Source organism: Ambystoma mexicanum, chromosome 12 (assembly GCF_040938575.1).
Source record: "Ambystoma mexicanum isolate Mex_15411 chromosome 12, UKY_AmexF1_1, whole genome shotgun sequence".
Lineage (NCBI taxonomy): Eukaryota > Metazoa > Chordata > Amphibia > Caudata > Ambystomatidae > Ambystoma > Ambystoma mexicanum.
In genome coordinates, this window is record NC_090936.1 from 1,190,338,502 (window position 1) to 1,190,366,128 (window position 27,627).

The 27,627-nt window shown below is 42.9% G+C and overlaps 1 protein-coding gene across 2 annotated transcripts in view; it reads right to left on the minus strand.

Moving 5' to 3' along the window:
• The window catches only part of MON2 (MON2 homolog, regulator of endosome-to-Golgi trafficking), a 1,155,350-nt gene extending 1,130,087 nt beyond the window's left edge, over nt 1-25,263 (minus strand). For both annotated transcript variants that reach the window (XM_069629845.1, XM_069629844.1), the window contains exon 1: nt 24,810-25,263. In XM_069629845.1, the coding sequence (XP_069485946.1) occupies nt 24,810-24,923 (114 nt within the window). In that variant the 5' untranslated portion in view covers nt 24,924-25,263. The remainder of the gene's footprint in view (nt 1-24,809) is intronic.
• Between the last annotated feature and the right edge of the window lie 2,364 nt (nt 25,264-27,627).

The following is a 27,627-nucleotide window of genomic DNA, read 5'->3' on the forward strand; positions in this document are numbered from 1 at the left end:
ATCAAGATCTCAAAACACGTAAAGCTCATAATTTTTGTCACTTCCATTTATTACTTTGTGTATATCACAAATACAATTCTGATCTTTGTCCATAATTGGATAAAATGCCCATCTGTATATGCACATGTTTAAACTCTGAGGTATCTCAGGGGGATGGGAATGTCCACCTTTCTCGTTTCATAGTAGCAGCTAGTAGTGCCAGAGATGCATTTTCTCCCCCGCACCCACAACCTATTTCAACATTATTAATAACACGCTTCCAGCATCTTTACTAATAATTTCATAATAGGTGCGTGTAACGACGATTTCTGCAGCTTTCATCCAAGGATTGGACACCTAAGTGACCATTGCACGTAGGAAAGGGGAAGAGTCTTTTTGCTATTCTGAAGCCTTGAAATGATAGCCTTCTTGTTTGGGTCCTAATGAGAGAAGCCATGTAGGTTTCCTCCATTTCTAAAGAAGTTTACAATAGCCTTGGAGGCCATTTGTCTTCATGGCAGAAACAAGCCGGGCCACTAGTCGTGTCCATGTTTTCATTGGGTATAGACTGTTACACAGTCACCAAGTGCAATGGCAGGCATTTAGGAGCTATACAATCAGAGAGTTCAAAGGAGGTGGGTGAAAACTTTCCTGTTCTGGGAGTGGAAAAAACAGTACATCTTGGAGGACTTATTCAAGCTCTCGTTAGAGAGCAAGACAGAGGGGGTGGGGGGGGGTCAGGTACAGGGAGCAGCCCACGGCAAAGCTCTGTCCCGTCCACACACCCAGGGTGGCCCCGGTTTATGATAGGGTATTGCATTTATAACGTGCCTGTACACAAGTGTTTCTAGGCGCAAAGGTTTGCTCAGAGCAGTCTCTACCTTAGCAGAACAGGTGACTGTGCCATGTAAAATAGACAATGATATTTTCAGTTATTATATTTTATCAATGGTTTCAAACTTTTTTTTGTAATTTAATTTCAAATTCTTTGCATTGATAAAAACACAGCCTGCTAAACAGACATTCATCATACATTGTTCCACATTCACAAAGACATTCCTTATTTTGGCTGTGCCATTATATCGCAACACATAAAAGGAACATTTGCAAGGAATGATCAGTTGCGATTATTTGCAATCCCGTGAAGAGTCATCAGCGTCACACTTTCTGGGTTCTGTACAGTGGGCTGCGGTCGAACACATTTTAACATATCAGGACCACTGGTCCTTTAGACAGCCTTGACACCTCCTCATCATTACACTATGCCACAGCTGTGAGCCATTGCAGGTAAGTGATAAGCATGCCAAGCGACTAGTCAATGCAGGGATTGAATACACGATCCCCACTAAACACAGCAAGGGAGCCCTCGGTACACCAACAGTTGCAATCTCACAAATATTCCAGCTTGCATCCCATAAAGCTGGAAAGAAGGGGTGGAGGGCCCAGGCCACGTGCAAAATGCCTGCTTCACCTACCTCACATCAGGGACATACCTCTGCAACATTAACAGTAAATTTAGCCATTCTAATGGAAGGGCAGCGGGTGGGTGATACCTGCCATCTTGTCAAGAAAGATTTTGACTCGTAAGGTTGGGGTCGCCCACGTGTGGAATCGTGCACAGGCCAGAACAACTGTGTCGACCGTGTCCACCTCCAGCGGCCTCACCCTGCATGGACCCAGTAGAACACGAGAGACAATCAGCTCCCTTTGGAATCAACATGTGGGAGTTTGAATGAAATACATTACCAAAGTCTGTTTGAACTCCTCAATAAATAGGTTTCCAGTTCTGGAAACCCAAGACCACCTTTTCCGATTGGTTTGTGGCACTTTCCCGGATCATACCAGTCAAATGGTCAAGATATGGAACTGTGCAGAAAAGGAGTTTAACAGGCAAATAGGAATGTGCAAGAAGAAAATGTAGAAAGAAGGATTAAAAAGGCAATCATTTCCATCACAGACAAAAGAAAGCCTTATTCATTTGCCTCTATGTCGCAATATGTAATCTAGTGTCGTCATAGGATTGTGATTGAGCGATAGCAAATTGTGCACACTTCTAGACAAGATTACCCTCAAGTACTTGACCGACTGCGGGCTCAGACATACAACAGTTACTCTGGTTAAATCCTTGTACTTTCAGAGCAGGAATATGTTGTATTCATTTTAACCGAGAAATATTCAGAATGCCTCCAGTTCCCCCATTATTATTGAACGCTCTTCCTCAGGTGCCCTACGTATAATATTATATGCAAATGATATACTAAGTGCATTGTAATGATAAATCAATGCCCCGTTCCCAAACATATGGCAAATAATGGGGGGAGTTAGTGGCCCCTGTCTGGTGCCTCAGGAGATCGTTACGGGAAGTGAAAGCACGAGGTTTGTACACATTCGGGCCATTACTCCATTATAGAGCAAAGACACCACAGAGCTAACTAAAGCTCAAAATTTGCACTAGCTGTTGGCTAGTGATAATTGACTCTTGGCGAGTTAGAAATGGTGTGCTGTGTTCACTTGTAGAAACAAGGGATTTATGCCTGTCAAGGGTTCCATGTTATTTCTATGACAGTAATTACTATGACATTTAATTTAGATTTTTCTATTTTATTTATTTGTGGGGTGTGCCCCCCATACGCCACCTTTTCCTTCACTACTAACCATCCCCACCCACTTCTTACCCATTAACCCACAACTACATGCATTTAGAGAAGTAATTACTTTAAAGTAATTACTTCAAGGTCAATTAATTCAAAGTTATTTATTTAATTGGTTTATTACAAACCTTTAAAATACACAATTTAAAACATTTAGTTCAGGAATATTCACAAAGTAACATTCATCGAGATTGACTCTGTTACATCACCTAAAGAGGCGGTGACTGGTTCCAAAAAAAAAGTTAAAGCTATTGTTAACTTCCGATCTGTTTCATCAAACACAACTTGCCACCAGTCTTCAATTGAAAGGGTCGATCCTGCTTGAATAAAATGACCGAAGTGTTTCATACGTTCATTAGTCAAACTTGATCATAGCATTACTAAGTGTTTAAGGGTTTCTTCGCTATCATTACATAGTCTACAAAGTGCTGTTGGAGTAGTAGTATTCACCCATAAGTTTAGGCGTTTGAGTCTGGAAGAGATTCAAGTGAAATTTCATGTACAATTTCCTTCGTTTTGATCCTGAAATTTTACCAAGTAATTTTGAGTTTTGTTAAGAGCTCTTTTCTGAATCGGGATGTTTTTCATTAAACAATGTTTCCGGTTTTTTTTCGCCAGTCAAAATCCAGTCCTGGTCCCAAAGTTTCCTTTTAACCAAATTTGGGTTGGACTGTAGAGTTAATAAGTCTGTATCAAGGTCTGTTAACATTTTTCCAGATCTTTCCAGATCGCTCAACCCATAATGAAAAACCCTATTTTTTTAGCAAGATCTAATATCTCATATTGTACAGATGATGAGGCCATTGAGATTTTGCGATAGATGGTAAGAGTTTGCCAGCACACTTTTGCGTTAAGCGAGATCAAACTGAGTTCGAAGCGCATACAGGCTGTTGGTGTTCCCTTTGGTAAACAAAGGACACGAGACAAGAACACATTTTCTAGACTGTCCCAAGTTTCATGTGAACATCCCAATGCACATTCCATACCATACAAAAGTGCAGGTGTTGCTTTTTGTTTGTAGAAATTAGCACTGAAAATTTACCATATTTTTTATGTAGCCAGGCCGTTTGGATTGCAAGCTTTTTGCATTTCAGTTTTAGGTTTTTCAACCACGGAGCATCATTTATGTTGGAATTGAAGAGAGTCCCCAAATATTTGATTTCAGGTGTACATACCAACATTTTCTCTCCCAAAAACCACTTAAATCTTTGTCTGTTTAATCTGGTTTGTCCTTGCAGATTTTGGATTACAATAATCTCCGATTTGAGGGTGTTCACAACCAATGCATTTTGCTTCGTGTAAGTTTCAAGTTCATTTAAGCTATGCTGTAAACCAATCGGTGTCGAGTCCATCAGAATTAGATCATCAGCATAGATCATATGTCCAATATGAACACCATTAATTCTAGGTGGAAAGGACCTAGCTTTTTTAAAACTTGAATCAACAGCAGATATGAAGAGATTGAAGATTATCGCGGCCAGAGAGCAGCCCTGTGTAACCCCGCAGAGCGTTTCAATGGCAGGCGAAAGTCTTCCTCCCTTATCAAGCCTAATGTGAATATTAGTGTTGGTATGCAGATCTTTAATTGCCAGAAACAAACTTAAGGGGCGGTTCCATCGCAGCATCTTAGACCATAAAATGTGTCGATCAATACTATGAAAAGCATGTGATAGATCAATTGAAGCAATGTAGATTTTTTCGCCACGCCGCAAGCATCCATTTTCAAAAGATTGATTAACAAAGATTCAAACTACATCCCACTCCCTTGGTGAAGCAAGTCTGTCTTGGATCTATATGCTTACTGGATATGATCCACCTGCGCGTAAATTTTCCCCACGACATCCAGTAGGACATTTGGCCGGTACTAATTTGGGTCAGCACGATTGCCTTTTTTAAAAATTGGCACGATGATCGCGCTTTTCCACGATGTTGGTGGTGTAGCAGTAGATGCAATCTTCAGAAAAAGTTGATAGCAAAAATCGGCCCATTCAACAGGGTTTTGTTTTAGATTAAAATTCGTCAGCCCATCTGGGCCTGGTGCACGGGATGAGCTTAAATTGGAGATTATCTCTAAGGTATCTGTTTTATCGAAAGTTAGATCCCACTGTTTCAGATGATCAAAAGCCGGTATTTCTACATCACCTTTTTTGTCATAAATACAGGAAAAGTGGTCTATCCACCTTTCTTCAGAGACCATGTTTTCCAGCAGCGCGTCCATAGGGCCACTAGAGTTATTGATAAGGCTCCAAAAGTCTCTGGTGTTTATTGGCCAATTTGACCAACTTCAATTCGGCATCCTGTTGTAAAAGATATGCTTGATGGGCCTTTAGCCAATTTATGTATGATTTTTTAATTTTCTTCTTTGCTTCAAGGTACACAGGAATCGATCTGGAGATGCGCCGGAGCTCCAGTCTCATTTGGCGTTTTCTTCTCAAAATTTCCAAATCAATCGAGTGCGTTCGTGAAAAATGTCGCTGGAACCCACTATTACTTTCTTTATATTGTTTAAATAGATGTTGATATTCAATTTGAGCAGGTTCTGCGGCGACAGCATGGGTAAGAGACCTGATCTCAAAGTCTTCAAGTCGCAAGCGAATTCTGTTTGATTGAATGGAAATCTTGTGGTTCCAATGTATACATGGTTTAGTGTCTGCTCTAATAGTTAATTTTAGAAGATTGTGATCGCTTTCAACCTTATTAATAACGTTAAGAGATTAGACTCGGGCATGTAATTTATCAGACACAAAGAAGTAATCGAGATTAGATTTTTGACTGCCTCTTTTCCAAGTGATCTGTGCGGGAATGTCCCCATCTGTGCATCCATTCAGCATAGTCATTCCTCCCGCGGACATTTCAGAGATCTAGGCTTGCGTATCTAATAAATGAGATATTTTACTAGACGACTTTCCAGATTGCAATTTTATACAATCAATGTTTAAATCTACACACAGCAAAATGTTTGGTAGGGATTACTTTTCATTGATGGTATCAATAATAGAGGACACATTATCAATAAATTCATCTGATCGGAATGCTTTGTGTTGCCAATACAGATTCATAATATATATTGTATCCATTATTTGGTTTGCAAGCGATTCTAATTTGACTGTGACCAGTTGAATATATGGAGTAATCTTTTTATCTTCAACAATTTTGTAGCCTGAACTTTTCCTGATCAGAGTAAGAAGACCAGCTACAGGTCTGCCAGTATTTTTCAAACTTGCAGGATTAATAGAGATGTCGAATTCATCACATATCAGAGGTTTTGCAAGTCAAGTTTCTTGTAGGCACACAAAGTCTAAACCATCAAGCCAAGAAGCAGAAGCAGATGATTAAATCCACGGGAGTTCCAAGAGGCAATCTTCAGCAAGGTTTTAGATTGAAGAGCTGAGCATTAGCTTCTATGAGACTTCATCAACGATCTAGCAACCCAATCCTACTTGTTAGATTCAGGGATATTCATCATATCATTTGAGGGGTTGCTAGACTCTTCACATGAAACAGTTATTTGAATTTGGTCACTCATTGTTTGTTCTTTTGTGGTGAACAAATGAAAACCTGGATCCATTATTTGTTCGTTCATTGAATTCAGTGTTTTTAAAACTTCTGGGGCAGCAGGCTCTACACAAACGTGATTTAAATGTTGAAAGGTGGGTGGAAAAGTTACTTTAGGGGCCAAGATTGCATTTGTAACAGACGTGATTTTTCTATTGTGTGTGTCATCTTCGCGCAAATCAAAGCCCATCGACAGCAGTACGGATACAGATTCCAAAAGAATGTTACGTACTATTCCAGAATCGATGTGCAAGCGCACACCATCATTTTGAGGCTCTTTATAGAATTCAACGGTCCTTATATCAGTTGTTTCAATTGTCCTTAAAGTTGGAACATAATGTAAGAGACGCAGTACATTTGCCCGATTTAGTGTAAAACCGTCATTTGCAGATGATATTCGTTCCAAAATGAGCTGATATTTGGCAATAGTTTTCTTGAGTATTGAAGACGACGGCTTACTTTTCGAAAAATGCACATGTTTAGCATTGCGTTCTTGATTCAGTGGTTTGGCAGCGAAGCTTAATTGATCGTCATAATCTTGAGAGCCACACATGGAAGTATTCATAACAGCTTCCAATGGTTTACTCCTAATTTCGAGGCTTCGATCGGCCGACGATGGAGGGCCATGAAGCTTCATATTTGACCATCGTTGCCCAATAGTAAGTATTTTTGGACTTTCCTTTATAGGGTTTGTTTTCTCGCGGGTGGTTATCTTAGATACAATAACACACTGACGAGTGCTCTGGGACAAGTCTCTGTGGGGCACATCAGACGGTAAACTTATGTTAGGAGGAGCCGAGATCTCCACTTCTGGATTCATAGCAGTAATGTCGATACAAGAATGCACTTCATCTACATGTTCAGCAGGTAGCAGATCTAAAAGATCATACAAAGGCTCATGCAGTTCTGTCCCTGCTTCTTTCACAGTGGTGCTTGGGACTTTATCAGGATCCTCGATTATGTTATCATTTTTCGCGTTACTTGATGTATCCGAATTTATTGTGAGACTTAGGGATTTCAAATTTCTTAGAAATTTACGTGAACCAAGACTAGCTCGAGTCTTCTTCTTAGACATATTCTTTGTTTTTTTTTAATTGCTTAGGTTTCACAGTCTGGTGGTTTGTTTTATGTTTATTATCAAAAATGGGAAATAAAGCTTTTTGGAGGACCCACAACATCTAATGCTTCAACGATGGTTCCAGAAGAGTCCTGTTCAGGGTGATCCGTGATGTTAAGAATAGAATTTGAGGTGGAAGATTCCTGAAAATTGAAATTTGCTCCATTTTTTTTTTTTTTTAACCAAGAACTGCTTCAGAAAAGGAGGAAATACTTGTGTTAGACAAGTTCATCAACAACCTCTATAGTGTTTGCCGAGAATTGAGGGCCATCAAGTTGAGTGCGTGTCTCAGCAGATGTAGTTTGGGCATTGGATACTTCGATGCTGGAGACCGGTATCCCTAAAGAGACACTTGGGGGGAGCTACCCAACCTGGAAGGGATACTGTCTGTTGTCGATATAGCCCTAGAATTCGAAGACTGCTGCTGAAGGAGGGCCAGTGCTTGTTTAGCCATCTCAGCAAACAGTCTTTGATCTTCCAAAACACTTGGCCGATGTTCATTCGGCACACTGGAACCAGACTCCATTTTCTCAATTAATCTTGCCAAGATTTGTTTTGACATGGCGCTTTCACCCTCCAAAGCGCTCAGTTTTGTATTTGAAATAGCAACTAAGCTTATCAAATCTTTCATACCATCTTGGATTTGCTCATATAATTTCAAAAAAAGGAGAGATTGACATTGTCATGGAGGACATTAGGACAGGTAAAAGTTCCTGAGTAGTTTTCCTCATGATGTTACCAAGATCTGATTCAATTAGATATATGTGTGCGAGTGTTAAATGTATTTGGTTCAGAAATGGAGGTTGCTCGAATCCCGTGTCTTTGCTCAACCATTTGTTGCAGAGAATATAAAGTAGAGTCCGAACAGGATGCAATCACCATGGGATCCTGATTAGTAACCAGATTATATTTGGTTTGCGAACAAAGCAAGTCTGGTGAGCCTCCGTCATCGAGACGTCTTCTTTTAAAGGGTCCTGACAGAAAACTTATCTGTACTTTGATTTTGTCCTTCTTGAATAATTCCTTTAGGTAATTGGCAAGCTGCTGCCAATAGCACAGCAGCATTTTCTTTGGAGGTCAATCGAGCAGTATTAATTTTCTCCAGATCTAACAGGAACTTATTTGCAAGTGCATTTTCAATCGATGGCAATCTAGGTGGAGAGGATAATATCTGGTAGGGAGCCAAAGCCTTATCATTTGAAGACATAACAGTTGTGCACCCATCTACAAGAGACAGAGGAAGTAATAACAAGTGGGCAACGTCAGGGGGAGACTTTTCGCCATCTGTGTCCGTAGTCTCAGTAGTTGAAAAATCGAGGCAATAATGGAGGGGATAGTACAGAACTAGATAAGGTCTGGCAAACTGCAACGGTCTCTAAATTGCCGTTCGATAAGTCACATTGAAGCTGTGCTGGAACGGCCAGTTAACACATTTAGTAATTACTTCGCGAGCAAGTGCATCCAAGCGTTGTACCAAATTGTGAGATCTCTCAGACGGCACAATTGCCTGATTTGTTAGAGCTTTCGCAAGAATGCAAAGCAGACAGTTCAAATGAAGACACAGATGACGAAGGAGGACTCGCATAAGACTTTTCCACAGTACACTTGCAGATGGAAGTTTTTTGGTGCTTGCAAGATTGTGAACAGGAAGTACAAGGTGAGCTAACAACAGTTTCAGCAAGTATACGGCAACAATCAGGTTCGATATAACTTGCATGCAAGGTACGAGCCTCTGCGTGCTTTAATTGTAAGGAATCTTTACCTTCAATCTCACGTCTCAGCTGCAGGCGTGTTGATGGATAAGAAGCGTTCTTTCCTTGCGCCGGGCACTCGACAGTGCAACCCGAGCAGCAGGAGAAACCTCTGGAGGTGAAATAAGTTCTTGTATTAAAGACTGCACAGATCAGCATAGAAATCCAAGCACACGAGAAAAAAAAAAAAGAAAAAAAACCAAACTAAGTCCTGGGTCAAAGGAGGCAAGTAAACTTGCATCCCACAGTCCCCGGGAACAGGTAAGAGCAGATAGATCGTCCGATTTGGTGTATAGTAGCACCAGTCAATGTGATGTATATTGCCGCTAAGCAAAGTGAAGGGGCAGCAAACAGGCGAACAACAAGTCCAGACAGACCAAGGCCCTTAGAGCTTCAAGGGCTTGACCACTGATTTCGGCGGCCGATCTGAAAGCAGCCCGACAGACTTTTCCAAGTACGCCACGCCCAACGCGTACTCAGCGTAAACAGCGGCAAACAGCAGTTAGTCACAGCCCTTTACTCCTCACAGGACCTCTAGCCGCAAGGGTCGTGAGACCCGGTTTAAGTTACGCCGCTTCAGGGGGTGTGTCAGTTGCTTTCTTCACTCCTTAAAGCAACAGTCTCTCCCAGGATGATTCGAAAAGTAAGTAAAGCAGCAGCCCAGCGGCAAACAGCAGTTAGTCACAGCCCTTTTCTCCTCACAGGGCTTCTCCGTTATTGCTGTCATGGAAACAATGGGAGACGCTGGCAAGTGTGACAACTTCAAAGACACAACCATGTCTAAAGGGGATAGGGGCCTTCCCAACCTGGGGTGGGAGACCTCCCGGGGTTTTCACCAGAGCCAGTCCAGCCCCAGAGGTGGTGTTATGAGAGCTCAATTCGTTGTCCTTTCCACCTGTACCTAGAGGACAGAAATAAGTACCACCCTTTCCTGCCCCATACCTGTATTGCACAATACTGGCCAGTTTCTGTTTGTCCCATAAAACTACGTCACCCAGAAGGTCTGGCAGTGGAGGAGAGGACGAAGACCCCCACCAGGAGAGAGGCAGCTATGAGATGCAGGATGGTGGAGCAATATGCAAGGTAAACAAGCGATCCCAGAGCTCTACGCAGCACACACTGTGTACAGTCAGTAACCTGCAGGAGAACCGCAGGGGGCAAGGTCTGCACATTAAGCTAGCACTCCAGGCGCTCAGCGTGACTTGAACTGCAACTGCAGCAGTATTCTTATCTAAAGAATAATGAAAGTAAGGTGGTGAAGGTGTTCTCTCACAATCTTCCAGACTTTTTCTTTTGTGCTTCAAGCGACTCGCGTTTTACTTTCAATATGCCATATTTGAATTTCACACATACTTGTTTGTTTGTTTATTTTATTTGTATAGCGCTCCAGACCCATGGGTAGATGTGCGCATAAAGAGTTCAGTTGCAGGAATGAGGTATGCATTATACATGGTGCAACAATTACAAATTACAGCAATTTACATTATTTACAAAACTTCAGCAGGTTCATAGGAGATTCAGAGGTGATCGCTACTCTTTGTTCAGTAGCCAGCGAATAACCTGTTTTCTAAAGATTGGGAAGGACTCAATGGTTTTTTATGTGAATCTAGGCACTACCAAGCATAAGGAGTTGGATGACCTGGTGGTTCTGGGAGCGGATTTCATAGTGAATTTGTTGGCGTGATATGGTGGGGCTAGGTTGTTGAAGGCTTTGTAGGTGAGGCAGATGGTTTTGAGGTCAATTTGTTGTTGTATTGAGAGCCATTTGCATGCTTTCCTAGTTGTGGAAATGTGCTCTCGTCTTGGGATGTTGAGTGCTGCGCGCAATGCATTATTCTGGAGAACTTTGGAGTTTGTTAATTATTGATTGGTTGGCACCTAGGTATAAGGCTGTTACAATAGTCCAGTTTGGACTGTATGAGTGCTCTAGCAAGTGTGAGGCAGCTATGGGGCGAGAGGAAAGGTCTGCAGGCTCTTATCAGTTTGCCAGTGTAGGCGGTGGCTGATGCAGTCATATTAGTTTGTTTGGGGAGGTTGGTGTTGGCATCAAAGTAAAAGCCTAGGGTTTTCACACTATTAACAATGGGGATGGTGTTACCATCGAATTGTCAACAAGGCACATCTTTGCCAAAAGCCCCCCTTTAGTTCGGCAATCAATTGCTGTGATTTTTTACTCAGCTGCTTGCATATTATATTGCCCTCGTACTTCCCTTTCAATCCGTTACTTGGGTTAATTACATCGGGCATAGGCTTTCCCATTCATTCTGTATCCAATTCGGCCTTCTCACGCAGCCCCAGAAGTGCATCGGTTTAAGTGCTGTTCCCACTACACTCAGCGGTTTGTGGTGTCTCCTCTGGGTAGCTGTGCTCTTGATTTCGCCTACACCTGCACGTTTGCTTTCACACGCAAACCCTGCTCGCATTTCACTTTCTTCTTGGATCTCGCTGGCAGCTCCGCGGTCGCTGTTGGTCACTTTTCTTTCTTCTGTGTCCGCAGCTCAGGCTGCGGGCCTCCGACAAATGAGGCTTCCCCACATGTGGCCTTCTCGCGGCCTGGCTGGCCCTTCGCTCCACAACTTCCTGGGGTCATCTGCCGGCATCCTGGCTCTCCTGCAGGATGCATCAAGGCTGCCTCCTGGCACACAGGATTCCATGCTGGTCTCTTTGCTGCTGGTCCCTCCCTTTTTATACACCTGCAACTGCTTGACAGGTTGCAGTTGTGAGTCCCAAATTGCAATTGTCTGGTTACAATTAGTACAGTAGTTGAGACACGCCTGACCATTGCAATACTCTGCAGGCCTCTTCCTCGTCTCAGTACTAGAGTGGTGAAATAGCTTAGTAGTGTTCACTACTCCTAGTCACTGCTTCCTCGTCCCACTACCATAATAGGTTGAATGAGGGGAAATGATGGAAAATTATTTAATTAGAACCATTAAGGCTGAAAGGTTGAGGTTGATTTTCAGAAGGAAAAGGGGGATACCATGCCTCCTTATTATCCCTCCTCTCTTTTACCCCCCTTCTGTGGCTTCTGGGTTTATAATATTTCTGGTGTTATCCTAGCTAGAAGAAAAGGAGTAACAATACCCCATTAATGCTTCTGGGATTAGGGGATCATCCTGGAATGGGAAGGAGGGGGGATGGAGGGTAGAGAAGGGAATAGTACCCAGTATCCCTTTGGGCTGTCCTCCCCACCCAGGTGATCTTCCCTCACTTCTCCACCCCCAGGGTCAGGATCCAAAAGCGATGGTGTTTCCCTGGCCACTTGAGAAAAGGACCCATGGGGAGTAAGTGTGAGGACACAGTTCACATGAGGCTCCCTTCTGCGCCTTTCCTGCCGTATAAATGGTTGGAGAGTAGCCCCAAATAAAACCGGTCCAAAACGCTATAGGATTCAAGATGATCCTGAATTGAACTGAGACAAGACAAAATCTAAGGAATCCCACAAAACAGCTTCCTTCCTTTTCTGCTGAGAGTGAGTTATCCTAGATGCATTCAACCCTAGTCATGTTCACCCCTTGACCAAAAAAGGGCGAATAACCATGTAATTATCAAAAATACATATTTTAATATTTATCAAAAACACTTAACACATTACAATATATTTTTCTAAAACACAACAATATGTTTAAAACACACGCTAAAGTTCATATCAGTGTGTGTACATCTTCTACAAATGGCAAACACGCAAACATTTCAAAATCGTTTTTTGTGCCTAACTGGAGGGAATGTCTCTATTTAACCCTCTACTGTTATTAATGATACCCTCCTTAATTCATACGGGAAAAAGAAACTGTGCCAACACTTGAAAAATGTGTTTCTAGAACCAACATGAATCTCAAGAATAAACACAGGATTAAATCCCCATTGTATATCCTGTCGGTGCCGTCATCAGGGCACTTAATTTTTGTTATATACTGGTTCTCACGTATATCTTCAAGTGCCAATTGCCATAGTTTCAATATTTCTAAAAAACAAAAACATTTAATCTTAAAAGTATGGTTTTCAATTTTTTACACAACAAGTCGTGCATAACATCTTTTTTCAACTTCATCTTCATTTCTAATATAAAGCAGAGGGATTTAGTCATTCATGGTCTTATTACTGTCCACTACTACACAATTTTTCAACATTTTACTTAACCTAATTTAGTACAATGTCCTGATTTCATACAATTTTATAACTTTTTACATGTCCTACAAGGGAGGGAAAAAACAGAACTAAATAGATACGATAAAAAGGCTCTCAAAACAGTTTTCAGTGCAAGACCATGTGCAACTGGATACTATTGGTGTTGCACAGGGGAGTGTCCCGCATATTGAATGCTGGACCCATTATGTGCTGTGGAAGGAGAAGTTCAGAAGTTTTGTTAATCAAAAAGTTCTCAATGTTAAAGGAAAGTCATAGCCTGAAACTAAGTAACTAGCATGGTGTTGCGGCAGGCAGGTTAATTGTCAATTTCAGGTGGACAAGATGGCCCTTGCCAGTCATTGATATCAACTGTTTTCAACATAGCGTTAAATACCACTTTTGGGGGAGGGTGGGCCTCTAAAGGTCCTCAAGCCTGAGCCAAGTAGACCCAAGCACGGATTCCAGCCCTGCGCACCCATTAAAGCAGTATTTAGCGCAATTTAGCCCCATCTGGGCTGAAGATACTTTTTTTGTCTGTTTTTAAGGTAACCAGGCTTTGCACAATTCATGCTTCCCTTTAAAAAAAAAAAAAAAAAAAAAAAAAAAAAAAACACACATATGTCTGTATGTCCGTGATTGGAATTACTATTTCTAGGACCTGGATGTTAGCAAGGAGGTGTGCGCCAGTGAGATTTGGGGGGCAGGGGAGGGTTTTTGTGGTGTAGCACTGCAGTGGAGGCTTGTTCTGAGGCGACACCTCCAAGGACAGGGTGACGGATTGGCATAATTGCAGCGGCCTGGGATGAAATGTGGGCTGCTACTTGCAAATTCTGTCTGCGTTCCCAGCTCCTCCTGCAGGAGGTAACATAATTCAATCATAATCGCAGAGCTAAATTAGCTCTGGGGGCTAACTACAGTGCCATGGTATTGTAGATCTGTAGATATACAGACTGGATGGAACGATTACTCATTACTTTGCCTAATCATCTAGTTAGCTTTGTATATTCATTATGCAAGAGGAAAGAAAGTAAGAGACTATGCAGAGTGAATAGCAGGCAGAGAACTAGTCAAACTATGTGGAATATTGTAGTTTGCGACTATCTCTCTTTTAGGGTAGCGAGCCAAAAGCAACTGGGTGATAAGACAGTTTGTCAAGGAGTTTCAGATCAGCTTATGGGGTGAGCACCTGCTGCACAGATGGATGGAGCCAGCAGGTTATAGAAGTAGGTTTGTCATCAAAAGCATTTGGCCGCAAGATCATGTACGTTTTCAAACGTGTTCACTCGTCAATATGATGCGCCTTCCCCAACATAATGAAATATAGTTGACTGCATGAGATTCAGGTACCAACCTAAACTTTACTGAAAAACAGACCATGCAGTATTTTACAGTGGAACTAATGTAATTATGCAATATGTATCAACTTTCATTTTCTGAATGGAATTGAAAGACTGTCTTTTAAAAAATAAAATAAAGTTAACACATACTGCTCTTTGCCAAACAGGAAATAGTTAGCTTAATAAAATTATCATCCCGATTACTTCTGGTTTGCAATTATTTGAAAAAGAAAACATTTCTTGCCTACCTCTCCCACTGCTAGCCCCTCTGAACGTGCAAAGAAAAGAGGGTGTAGAAAGCCCAGAGGGCAAGAGGGGAAGGCAGTGTGAACTGTGCTTTCATTGAACAGGACTGGGTAATTTAAATAGCTAACCGTACTACACAAGTGTCTTTTTAAATTAGCAAACCTACGGAATTACATAGCAAATTGCTATGTGGCACTGCTTATTTTATGCCTTGGGAAATAACCGAAGACCTGGCTCTTTCAACACCACCTTGGTGTAACGTAGATTTTGGCTAACATGTTCACTCCCTCAGCTGAGTACTGTGCTTTGATAAGTATTATGAATGTTTGGTTGCAAGATTTAACAAGTTGTCAACCAATGTTTAGCTCCATGACCTGTACGGTAATCCGCTTCTCCAGAGTTAGGTTTGCGCTATGGAAAATGTAGAATAATAAAAGACTTAGAAAAAAACGACACTAACTGAAGCACATTTGGATAAATGTCTACTTGCGGTGGGTTCATGTACAGTAGCTGGAGCAGCAGACGGATACGGTGCATTGTTTTGAGGGTGATAAATATAGAAGCTTAGGGTAAAATCTGTACAGCTGCTCAATTCTCACGGTTACAGAGTGCAAGGTCTGTATAGATTAGCTAGCAGCATTTCAGTGGGCCATACTTCTACCAGGTGTCTTGGTTTGCCAGTTGGTGACTGGTGGTCAGCGGATGCCACTGGGCATAATTCACAGCCATATTACAGTGCCTACAGGTAATGGGCAACATAATGTAATTTAGTGTTTGCGACTTGTGTTAAAGGCACGTTAGGACTTGGAATATCATAGCCGAGTGCCACAGATGTGTCTGTGGGAGCAACTGACCTGATAGATGCATTTGTGTGTTGGAAGTTAAAGGTGTGCGCCAGTGACCAGGAGTACTAATGTTGCCAAGGAATGTCATGCGCATGTTCAAGACCACATTTGCCGATTTCCACAATCACTCATTGCCGTTCCTCTGTCCTCTCCCCGCCTCTACCCACCCCCACCCAGAAGAGCAGGTCTCTGGCATGCTAACCCAACAAGCAGGTGAGTCAGGAGTTCACCCTGGTGAAATTGCAACAAACATTTATTTATTTACATTCCTAAAGCGCACAATCGGCCCTTAGGCATTGTGGCGCTGATGCAGTAGTCTTACTTAGTTGCAGTCTTACTTAGTTGCGAGAGTAGTACAGGAAAAATGACATTGACAATCATACAATGAAGATACAAAACAGTAGATTTACACGTTGAATGATAGGGTTGGCAATATGTTCCTTGGTTACAGAAGAACAATGTTGCAGAGTAAATCCGTTAGTGACATTTACAGATTAAACAGTTTAGTTTTAAGAGCTTTAAGGAAGATTGTGTATGATGCTTCATTTGTGAGTGCTGTGGGAAAGGCATTCCAGTGTTTGGGCGCTAGATGTTGGAAGCTAGAGCCACTAAGAGGAGCTCTTAGGACCAAGGATGCCCACCGAGTGACGTGCTACCTGGGGGGGGAATAGTGGGGGGAGGTAAGCCGGCGATCCTCCAGAGCGCCTCCAGCTCATCTTCTAATGTCAGAGGCTGATACTGCCCTGCATATACAGCACAGTCAAGGGGTGAGAAAGTAAGGAATATACAACACTGTTTGCAACATTAAAGTCCCTAATTCGGGAACCCAATTGCCAGGCACCTTCTTGGTATAGCCTCCATCTTAGTAAGTGACAAAACGGTACCCCAAAGGAAATCTTATTTAGGAGGAAGGAAAATACCAGTAAAGCAGTCGCAAAGACAGGGCACACCGGCAAAGGAAGCCTATGCTCAGGCTTAAACCCCAGTTAAGTCACCAGTAGGATGGAAACTCACTTGCCCGATGTAGAGACAAGAATCCAACCCTGCATCCGCACTACAGCTGCAGTACTTCTGACCGATTTCAAAAAAAAGAGATGTGTCTTTATTCTACATGATCTGTATTGAAAAAGCTTGCAGTCTGTGTCCTGCACCGCCGAAAGCCTGCAGCACACAGTGCGTACAGAGAAAAGAAACAGGCAGCCAGAGGCCACAGCCTGAATGAGGTAAGTTGGGGAGGGACAAAGAGTGGGTGCAAAGAGCTTTGGGGGGACCCCCGACATGGTCCTGGTAGGGGGCCGTGCACAAAAGGTTGCACCTGCGGAATTGCTGACTTGTGTGCAGCCCAGAGCTTTATGTGGTCTGCCAGTGACTGTGGGTACACAAACTCTGGAGCTGGCGCCACCATTCTCAAGTATAAAATTGGCGCCATGAACTGACGGGGCTGTCAACCCATCAACCGGGGCTACGCTTGGTGCCATGGTGACAACAACAGAAGCAGAAATCAGCAGTTTGGAGGCAAGCGTTTCTTGCACTGCAGAGGTGACAACTGAAGGACAGTGCAATTTGATGGAAATTATATCTCCCTCCAATGGACTTTATCTACTTTGACTGGTAATGGGAAGGCTGCAGATCACTGAAGCAAAGGACTAATGGCAGACAATCTGCATGGGCAAAGATACGATTTACGCAAACAACGCGATCCAATTTCTCTGAATAAAATAATGTGGGGTGGGGAAAGGAGGGGTAGGGAGGGGAAAGAGTGGCCCTTACATACAGGAACTTAGAAGGAGGGGGAGGGGGTTAACACTCTTCCCTCTTCTCAAGCCTTTGGCTCAGTTATGTGAAAATATTTCTAATAAATCTGCTAAGCACATCAGATACTTAGAAGTTATTGAACAATTACAATTTACTACAAGAAAGATAAACAAAATGCATGCTACTAGAAACCCTACAGTCTACAGCAAGCAAACATCACATTCTTAGTGTGAGATTTTAATTTGAAAATGGGAAATTTTAGTGGGAGTGTCGATAGAGTTGGCGAGGAGGATCTTGTCTTTGGCATTCTACAGCCGGCCCTCAAGAAACCAGCAGTGCGATCGAAGGTAGGAAATTGGTAGACACTCATTCAACTGGGGTATAGGGCAAAAAAAAAATTGGAGGGTTCGCAGGATATCCCGGAAATGCATACATTTACAAACGCTACACACCGTTCAACGATCGATTACTTTCTACTAGGTACTGAAAACTGGACCTGGGGATTAGACTTCGAAGTTGCCGTTCGGATTGAAAGCAATCACGACACCCTTATCCAGGGGTCTTGGTTGGTCAAGAATAAGTATCTGCAAGGTACCCGTTAACCAGCCCCATGTTTTTGTGGTGGGACAAGTTAATATATCCTCCTTCTCATACTCCACTCGTACTACTCGCTTACTTCCCTCCATTCAGTTTACCATCTCTACCTTGTATTCAAGGTCACAATTTTGATTGTCACAATGCTCAGCAATTTCGCTATTGCATCCCATTTTATGGAAATCAAATATTGTGATATAGGCAGGAAAGATACTGTTTGCAAGATGCACAGCTCTTTGAGTCGTCAAGCTGTTGAACACAATGTCAGACATATGTAGAACTCAACGGAGGGAAATTGCCGAACATTTTAAGAATAATGCACTTGTTTAATGGCCAGTCATATCTGTCTTAAAGCAAGTTATTTTCAATGTTGTTATATTATTATTAACCACATCACATCTCACTTCTTTTGTCCGAATCAGGATTCCCTAAGTAAATAGTATAAAACCACAGTTTGCATCAGTGAGGTGATTTGTAGATGTTACTGTGTTATCTGACCCCTTGCTTATATTATTGAGACGATCACTTACATCACCAATTGCTCACTCTTCTCATATTCGGGAGCATTGCTTTGGGGGATACTCAGTTAGTAGCCGGCAGATGGGAGCTGGTGCCCTGCTTGGTCTTATTCATTTGCTGGATTAGTGGCTTAGCCTTAAGTGAATATGAGCACCATATCACCCTCAGATGGTTTGATGTCCTACCTCCGTTTACCCAAAAGGTTTTTGATCTTTCATTTGGTTGCACCAACAACATTAGAGCAAGAAGAAGTGGCATCCCTTGGGTTTCCAGCAATCCTTTCCCTTTGTTTTGCCTAGTTCTTTATATTAATTTTGTTTTCAATTATTGGGTTAAACAGGATAGGACTCTGAGGCTTAAGTCACAGGTATCATGGGGCACAATTTCAAGTTGCAAGCTACTAGCCAGGCATAAAGTCACCCGCTCCCTCAATTACTCACAGCAAACAGCAGACCGTTTCTTACTTCCCAAGAGTCAATTATCACTCGCGAGTGGCTGCAGTGATCCTAGTGAATTGGGGTATTGAGGTTAATGCTTGTATCCTCACGATTAAAGGAAACTTGCATTAACTGGTTATCACTAGTGTCAAGGAATGTCCCAGAGTCTGGGTTGTCTCGCAAATCTAATGAATGTTAAGCCTAGCTATGGCCTCATCGGGCGTAGCTTTAGATCAAGGCGATGGCCTCTATGATATTCATCTGTGAATTAACGGTTTCCACTTATTTCTTTCTTGTAGTCAGTGTACTTTATTCGAAAAGTAAATATTTCCATAAAAGATTAAAAATATAAATACAATGTGTACATAATTGATGATAAATAAAAATAGAGGTAACTCCACGCTCTGCTAAATCTCATCCATTTGTAGCAATTGAGTTTTTAGCGGCAAAGATCGTTCAATATGAAGATAAATGCACTGTGCGGAAAATAGGCCAGGGATTGCGCTCCTACGTAAAAAAGCTCCTTGCATTCGTCTTACTCCCAAACCCCTCAGTATTGGGAAGAGGAATTTCTTCCTTAGGTCCACATAACCGGACACAATAACCTGAAAACGTGGTAAATCATCAGCATTCTGCCGCTTACAGATGCATTTACTTTCTTTAAATTGTCAATCTTGAAATGTGCAGCTGGGCCTTGTACAAGTAATACGTTCATTCTGGGAGGAAGGAAACTGGCCCTTTTCCTCTGATTTTTTAACCATTGGACATAGTTTGGATTACTAACACGGAATATTTTTCTGATGGAATTGTACACACTGTTTATTTAGTTCTATTTTATTCCTAGAGTTTGCTTTTAAAGAAAATAAACTTTCCACCATTGTTTTCCGTTGTTCATTGCTAGCAGTTTGTAGTTTGACTTGAGGTTGGTTGAAGTCTATGATAAACTAACCTGAGATCTAACAAAAACGGCCCCTAAACAGTTCACACCCATTGAAAACTGTCTGAACAAATCTGGGAGCCATAAATAAGTGAACGAATATAAAACTGAATTGACCAAGCGCACTCTTAGATGCCAGAAACTGGTTATTATGAGTAATGAGCTTTCATTGTATGATCAAATTAAGAGCCTGTAATCAACTAAAGAAGGATTATAAAAATGGTTAAAAATCACATATGATAAAGCCAATAATAAAACTGTGTATAAAGTGGTACTTTAGTACATAGTAACAACATAATGCGTAAATTAAAGGGGAAAACAAATAAATAAAAAGGAGAACCTTGCGGGCTATGGAAATAAACTGCACTAGCCTAGAAGGTACAGAAGAAAAACACTTTCTTTGAAGATGCCAATAGCAGGTAATAAGCCTACACGTTCAGTACAGTAATAGTGTAAATGTTCTACGAAAAAAAAAAATAAAAGCAGAAATGACGAGACGAGACATTCGCTGAATGAAAGTTATATAACTGGATTAAAAAAAATATATAGTGAATGAACGAAACATACCTGGTAGAATGCTATAAGTACAGTTTAGAAAATTAGTGGTTTGCAAGTGCTAAAAGAAACTTGAATGTAACAGTAACCTATTTTTTTAAACTGGTAAAACAAGATCTTTAGCTTGAAAATAACTACTTTCCAGGTTTAAGTTCAAGCCTGAGGCTGTATCTCAGACAGTGGCATAGGCCAGATACCGAGAAGGTGAGAATGTAAAGAGGAACTGAGAGCTACATCCCAGAAGCTAGGAGGAGGACAGAGCGAAAACAAAGGAATCCCGGGCCCAGGATAGAAACTCCTGGCTGCTGGGTTAAAATAACCAACTGACAAATACTGTAAGCAAGAGGAAAATGCTTGCTTGTAGGAGCGTCCCAAAGGTGTTACTACCAGCCCAATAAGGAGACCTGTGGCTACAGGGTAATAATATGTACTGTGGTAGAATAATTGCTGGTAGGAGCATGGACACAGTTATCAGCCCAAGATGATGAACCGTGGCTAGAGGAGGATAAAATCAGAGACAGACCTGTAGCCGAACGCAAAGGGGTGAAGTACTAGCTGGTAAGTGAGGTCAAGAAGCAAGTGGGGCACCAAAACCCTGACACTGCAAGTTAAAGTGTTTAACTTCATTAATGACTTTGGTGTGTTTTGTTGATCCCTTATCACATAATTTACTCTTGCCAGTATCATCAAATATGTTTATACAGATATATCCATTAAAACATTATATTATAGATAAAATATTACATTAAAACCATTACATCATCTAAAATACACACCAACACCACATCAGGTTAGATCAACATAAAACAAAATTTTTTTTTTAAAGGATGTAATACAAGAGTCCCTCTAACATACTCTGCCAAGCTATATATCAAATCTTGTTCCTCACAATTGGCCAAATAATACCCAATTGATGTGCGGATCCTTTTTCCCTTTGCGCTAAATTAAAGCCTAAACCAAAACCTATGAAAGGCCAAGAAACAGGGACACATTAAAAGAAAGTGAATCAAATCTTCGTCCCACCCCATTTCACATGCACAATACATATGTCTACCTTTTACATTTGATCAAGGGTAATAAATGTAGTGTTACGAGGAGCAACAACCTTCTACAGTCAGGCAATCCGATTCTGCCAATTTCCCATTGACGGTATGCCTGGCAATTTGCATATGAAGCCAACTAGGACAGTTTTTTAAAAAAATGTATTGATTTAGCTAATGTTACTCAACTTTTCAATCATTCATTACAAAATTTTAAAAGTCAATCAAATTAAAATTAATCAGTTGCAACACAACACAATTATAAAAACAAAAGCATATGTCTTCTTTGTCATCAGATCACCATCAAGGAAGAATTCAGTTTAGGTTAGGGATCTATTAAAACATATACATGTGTATTTGAATACTTAAACGCATAATTCGTGCCATATCAAACTCAATTCCTCCTTGATGGCTCCTATCGCATAAAGGGGAGAGCCACAATACATGCACATGCTTACACTCCATTTCATTTGTGATTATGTCAATTTTCCCATATAGGACTCCATGATTCAAAGCAATAGCCATTTCCTCTTGATCATTCAAATTCAATGCACTAAGAAAATTTGATGTGGCAATACGAATACTCATTGTGGGAGTTGATAATCAAAATGTTCCAATGTTTCTTTCACTGACGAGTTGGAGCAAAAATGCCAATAATAAACAAGGACAGTTTATTTATATTTTCCACCTGCAATTCCCTTACCATTTGGATTGCTTTTGCTTCAATTTCCTTTTTTCAAAATACGTCTTGTTCCGACGACTGAAGTCTTTATCCTAGTCTCTCACCGACCAAGTCTTCCACATTCAGCCTTGTACAACTTAGATTTATAATCTCTGGGTAGCAGCCATTTCCGACACTGCTGCATTCACACTCGAATTAATAGAAAAACCCTAAGGGTTCTTCAAAGAAAATCTAGATTTGGCCTCTATTGCTTTTTTTTTCAACAACACTTTATTATTTTTCATATAAACAATAATAGTAAAAGCAACAATGCTTCACAATCAGCATAAAGAATGAATTTTACAAAAAGACAAGAGCATCATAAATAATGCAAATCAAACAGAAAACCAACCGTAGTGAAACATAACCAGTAAGATAACCACAACCACACAAGACAGCACAAAAAAAAAAGGGGGAACCCCACCCTTTTCACTACGACTACCATAACCGTCAAAACAAGTTCACCTTCCCATCAATCATATAGAGCCATAAAGGGACCCCATAATTTCAAATAATCCTCATCCTTATCTTTATTATGAAATGAAACCTTATCATACTGTACCAAAACATGTAATTCTGTCAGCCATTCATCAACATTAGGTTTCTTCCTCGATTTCCAAACCCTGAGTATTAACCTGATAGCCACCATTATGGCCCTATCAATCCAACAAGAATGTCTTGTAATTCGACCACCCCTATCCTTACAGGAAAGTAGTATGATATTCACTGCCGACCTCCGCAAAACCACATCAAAAATCAAATCAATTCTATCAATCACTGCCGTCCAAAACTCCAGCACTCTCGGGCAGTCCCACAATAAATGCAATAATGTACCCCCATCATTATTACAGCCCCAACACAAATCATCTGGCCGGAGCCCCAGTCTAAACATCCTAACAGGCGTCCAATATAACTTTCCAATAATTTTTTGCCGAATTAAAAACGTAAACCCATATCAGGACCCAAAGTCAAGTTAAACTTCAGAATGTATTTCCAATCTAACTCAGAAAGTTCATCCAGAACATCATCCGACCAAACATTTCTTAATCCAGACCATGCCCCCCGGAGTTTCTCATCAATAGCCATAAATTGCATATAAGTACGTACCCCGTATTCCGGACCTTCCAATAAAGTACTAATCTTCGATTTATTCCCCAATAGAACAATCAGCCAATTCCAATCTATTATTTATCATATTCTCAAAAGCCAAGTACCTATTCAGTTCACTTCGCCTCAGACCGTACCTATTGGCCTCTATTGCTAAACTGATTACCCCTAGTTCCACCTTTGCAAGCATGTATCTGCACCCATTTGCCCATGTGTCAAGCACACCACCAGTTTCTTACTACCCATTTCCCTGAGCCAGTTTCAACAATTGTTTTACTGGGTTTTAAACACCATTTTAATTCCCTCACAAAGCGAATACTAGCTACAAATGTAGCCGCAAAGAGCGCACTAACACCTCACGCTTAGCATCGGCCTATAATTTGTTGCTAAAAGGCACTCCAGTGGCAGAAGTATATAGTCAGCCCTACAGATAAGGGGTGTATCGGCCACCACTGAAAATAGGCAAATACTCCCAAAAATAGGGAGTACAAATATTCCCAACAAAAAAGAAACAGACAAGTTTCGCCGATTTCACCAACACAGCTCCATTTTATTTCTAGCATTTGTTGGTATGGATATGTTTGGACCAGTAGAGCATGCAGTACCAGAAGAGGAAACTGTAAGTGTCGCCCGATCAGAAGTAAACATGTTTCTTTTAATGTGAATGTATAACTAGGTGTAAAGAAATAAGTTATTTAAAAAATAAGAAATATTTTTTTTTTTATACTGCTTTCCAGTTAAAACATGGTTTCACTCGTTTATAAAATATCCCATTGAGAATTGGGCTTACATTTTTACTTCCAATTTAAAAAAAAAAATAGGGAGTCAACTACTCCCACTTCCAAATCTTATCTGAAGCACTGTGTATGGGATTAGGAGTGTTCGAGTTAGTGGCAGGTGTCTCTAGCGGGGTGCTTCAGGCCAGGTTTGAAGTGCTACAGCCTGTGTGGGGAAGACACAGGCGTGTATAGAGGGTGCATGGGGCGTGCCAGAGCTGTATGGGGAAGACACAGGCGTGTATAGAGGGTGCATGGGGCGTGCCAGATCTGTGTGGGGAAGACACAGGCGTGTATAGAGGGTGCATGGGGCGTGCCAGAGCTGTATGGGGAAGACACAGGCGTGTATAGAGGGTGCATGGGGCGTGCCAGATCTGTGTGGGGAAGACACAGGCGTGTATAGAGGGTGCATGGGGCGTGCCAGAGCTGTGTGGGGAAGGCACAGGCGTGTATAGAGGGTGCAGGGGCGCGACAGAGCTTTGTGGGGAAGACACATGCCTTTCTGAGGGTGTAGTGGAGTGCCAGGGTTTGGGAGAATAAGAGGGTGCTGTGGTGATCGATGCATTTTGCATGTGAGCTCACAGGGTGAGTTGTGGCCTCACAGAGGTGGCATGAATGCAGGTGTGTGCATGCCTTATCAGTCAGGTGGCAGCTGGGGCTATGCCCGAAGCCAGGTGGGGGTTGCCCATGAAGTCGTGGGGTGGGTGCTGAAGAAGCTGCATGAACCCGAGCACCCCACACACACCCCCCAAGGTGTACCTCTTTGACAGGGGGGAACTTCTTCCTGCACTCCAGGGACAGGCTGCGCAGGTCGCTCTGCGTGTTCTCCAGCAGCTTTTTGATGGCCTCGGGGCTGCTGGTGCTGCTGGACATCTTCCTGCCGCCGCGAGCCCGGGCAGAGGGCTGCTTCCCCCTGGGGCTGGGGCCGGCCCCGGTGCACTCAGCCTTCCCGGCCTCTGGCGGCGGCGGCAGCAGCAGAGACCCGCGGGAGCCGGCTCGGGCGGCTGTCGCTGCTCGGTGGGGTACGCGGTCTTGCCCTGCCCCGCTGCCCTGCGCTCGGCTCCAGTCCCCTCTCCCCTGGGTCGGGCTGTCAGAGCTCTTCCTCTGGGGTGACACGGGGCACAGCCAGGCTCCGCCCACTCCACGGACGCCGGGCGCACAGCAGCGTCCCTGCAGACCACGCCCCCTCGTCCATTCCCACAATCCCGAGGCCCGGCGACACGTCAGCGCCACTTCCGTAAACACCAGAGGCGCATAGGAACGCGGAGTGACAGGAGCAGAGTGGAAAGAGAAGAAGGACAGGTGCACGCGATGGAAAGAGAGACAGGACTGGACCGACTCTACTACAAGAATGGTAAAAGGGCATTATTACACAGTGGGAGGGACACACACATCTTAAATACACACATACTCAAAGTCACGAATAACACTCCTCCTTTTCCGTAATTAACTAAACAAATGTTGCTGAAACATATATGATCAATCCCCACCCCCCACAGAATGACAAAATGTATACCACTTGGGAATTATGGGGTAGACAGTAGGCTATGCCACTAATGCATGCATAGGGCATAGCTCTCAACGCACACACTTTTGGCGGGTGTCACCCGCCTTGTAAAGGGCTTACTCACCCGCCAAGCCTCCTGCACACCCATTCATTCCAATAGGTGTCTCACCCGCCAAAAACAAAATCGGGTGATTTCACCCGCCTTTGGACACAAATAGTTGAGAGCTATGCATAGGGACTCGGGTAGTTGTAGACATAAATCACATATGAACACACTCTAAACATAATCAGTGGGTGGCAAACCGCAGATGGAATGGTGGCAGTTCTACCACATTTTGCAAGACCCTTTATTAACCTGGTGTAAGTGGAAATTCAACCAGTGAATGACACCATTGCTCATACATGCCAACCCTCCCGATTTAGGCGGGAGACTCCCGATTTTCGAGTGAAAAATGCTGCTATTTTTCACGTTCTCCCGCCTAAAATAATGATTTCCCAATGCATTCCAATATCGAAATTGTTGTCTCCCGATTTCGCTGTAGAAATCTCCCTCTCAGCCACTTCGGAATGTTGGCATGTATGCCATTGCTAGCTGCTGGCACCATTTAGAGCATGCCTGCAAACTACAGGAGCACAGCATTGCATCCCTTTAACTGGGACCTTTCATACATGGCAACATTCAGATGCACCTGCGAGGGAGATTTCCACAGGGAAATAGGGAGACACATATTTCCCCATAGGAATGCATTGGGGCTACAGTTATTTTAGGTGGGAGACCATGAAAAATAGTAATATTTTCACCTAAAAATCGGGAGTCTCCCACCTAATTTGGTAAAGTTGGAATGTATGCACTTTAAGCATGTAATCTACATGCAGGCTCAAAGCATCTAAACACATGTTTGCTGAGTCTCTTCCAAGCACTTGCAGGGCTGCAGGAGACCAGTTCACCTTGCATCAGTGTCTGTTCAGTATAGTCATTACCACGGGTCCAGGTGCTCTCATGGCACAGTACAAAGGTTGGTAAAGCCACACCTGGAAGCACCAGGTGCCACATCGGCTTAGTCCCTTGAAGTTGGGGCAGATGGCGAGACGTAGGTAGCAGGGCGTCTAGGCTGCGCCACATTGATGTTAACAGGACATTGGGTGACAGCATGTTACTCACCCCCTTTTCTTGCCCACGCTCCTCCAGGCAGGAGTGTCACTTAACTGCAGTGGCACAGGAGGGCACACAAGCACTTGTGCAGCACTGCAACCCTCACTTGCCCATTGCACCACTTCTTGGTGGCAGGTGTCAGGACCACGTGACGTTGGTGGCCAGACACAGGTGACAGGGTGTCTGGGCCACTTCCTACCCTGCTCCCCCAGGTAGAAGTGCTTTTCATTCTTTCCTTTTTCTGCACCCGCCGGGGCAAGGTGTCGCTGGGGGCAGGGTGTTAGGGCCAATTACTGTGCAGGCAGGGCGACACTAGTGGCAGGTTGTTATGGCCACCTACTGTTCAGGCAGGGCGACACAAGTGGCAGGGCGATGAGGCCACTTGCTGCCTAGTTCTCTCCCCGAGGCACGAATGTGGGCAGGAAACTGCCAGCATCAGAGGGCACACACCAGTGGTAGGGTGCTGGGGCCACTTCTTTCTCCCCCTTGCAGGCATGGGGCTGGTGTCACTGGTGCATTGTACAGCTTTGTGGACAATATTGTGCATGTTGTGCTCCATATCACTGCCGGGCCCGGGATCTGCAGAAGACCATGTACAGTTTGAAATGTACACATCAACAGTTCACTGCCTCCTAGCCCGTGATATCTTTCTTTCAGCTCTGAAACGCAGCATGTGACTGCTTTCACTGCAGGGCAGCCCGGAAACGTTATTCTGCAGCCAGGCCCTCCATGCCGACATGGAGCTGCGTTTCAGCTCCAACATTGGAACTGTCCATGGCTCACCGCACTGGTGCCCAGGATCCCGCAGGGTGGCTGCCGGCACCGCACAGTGCTGGCAGGCACTGCTCAATATTGCTGGTGGGTGTAGGCACCCTCTTCTTTTATGCTCCGACGATGAACGCTTTCACTGTTCCCCA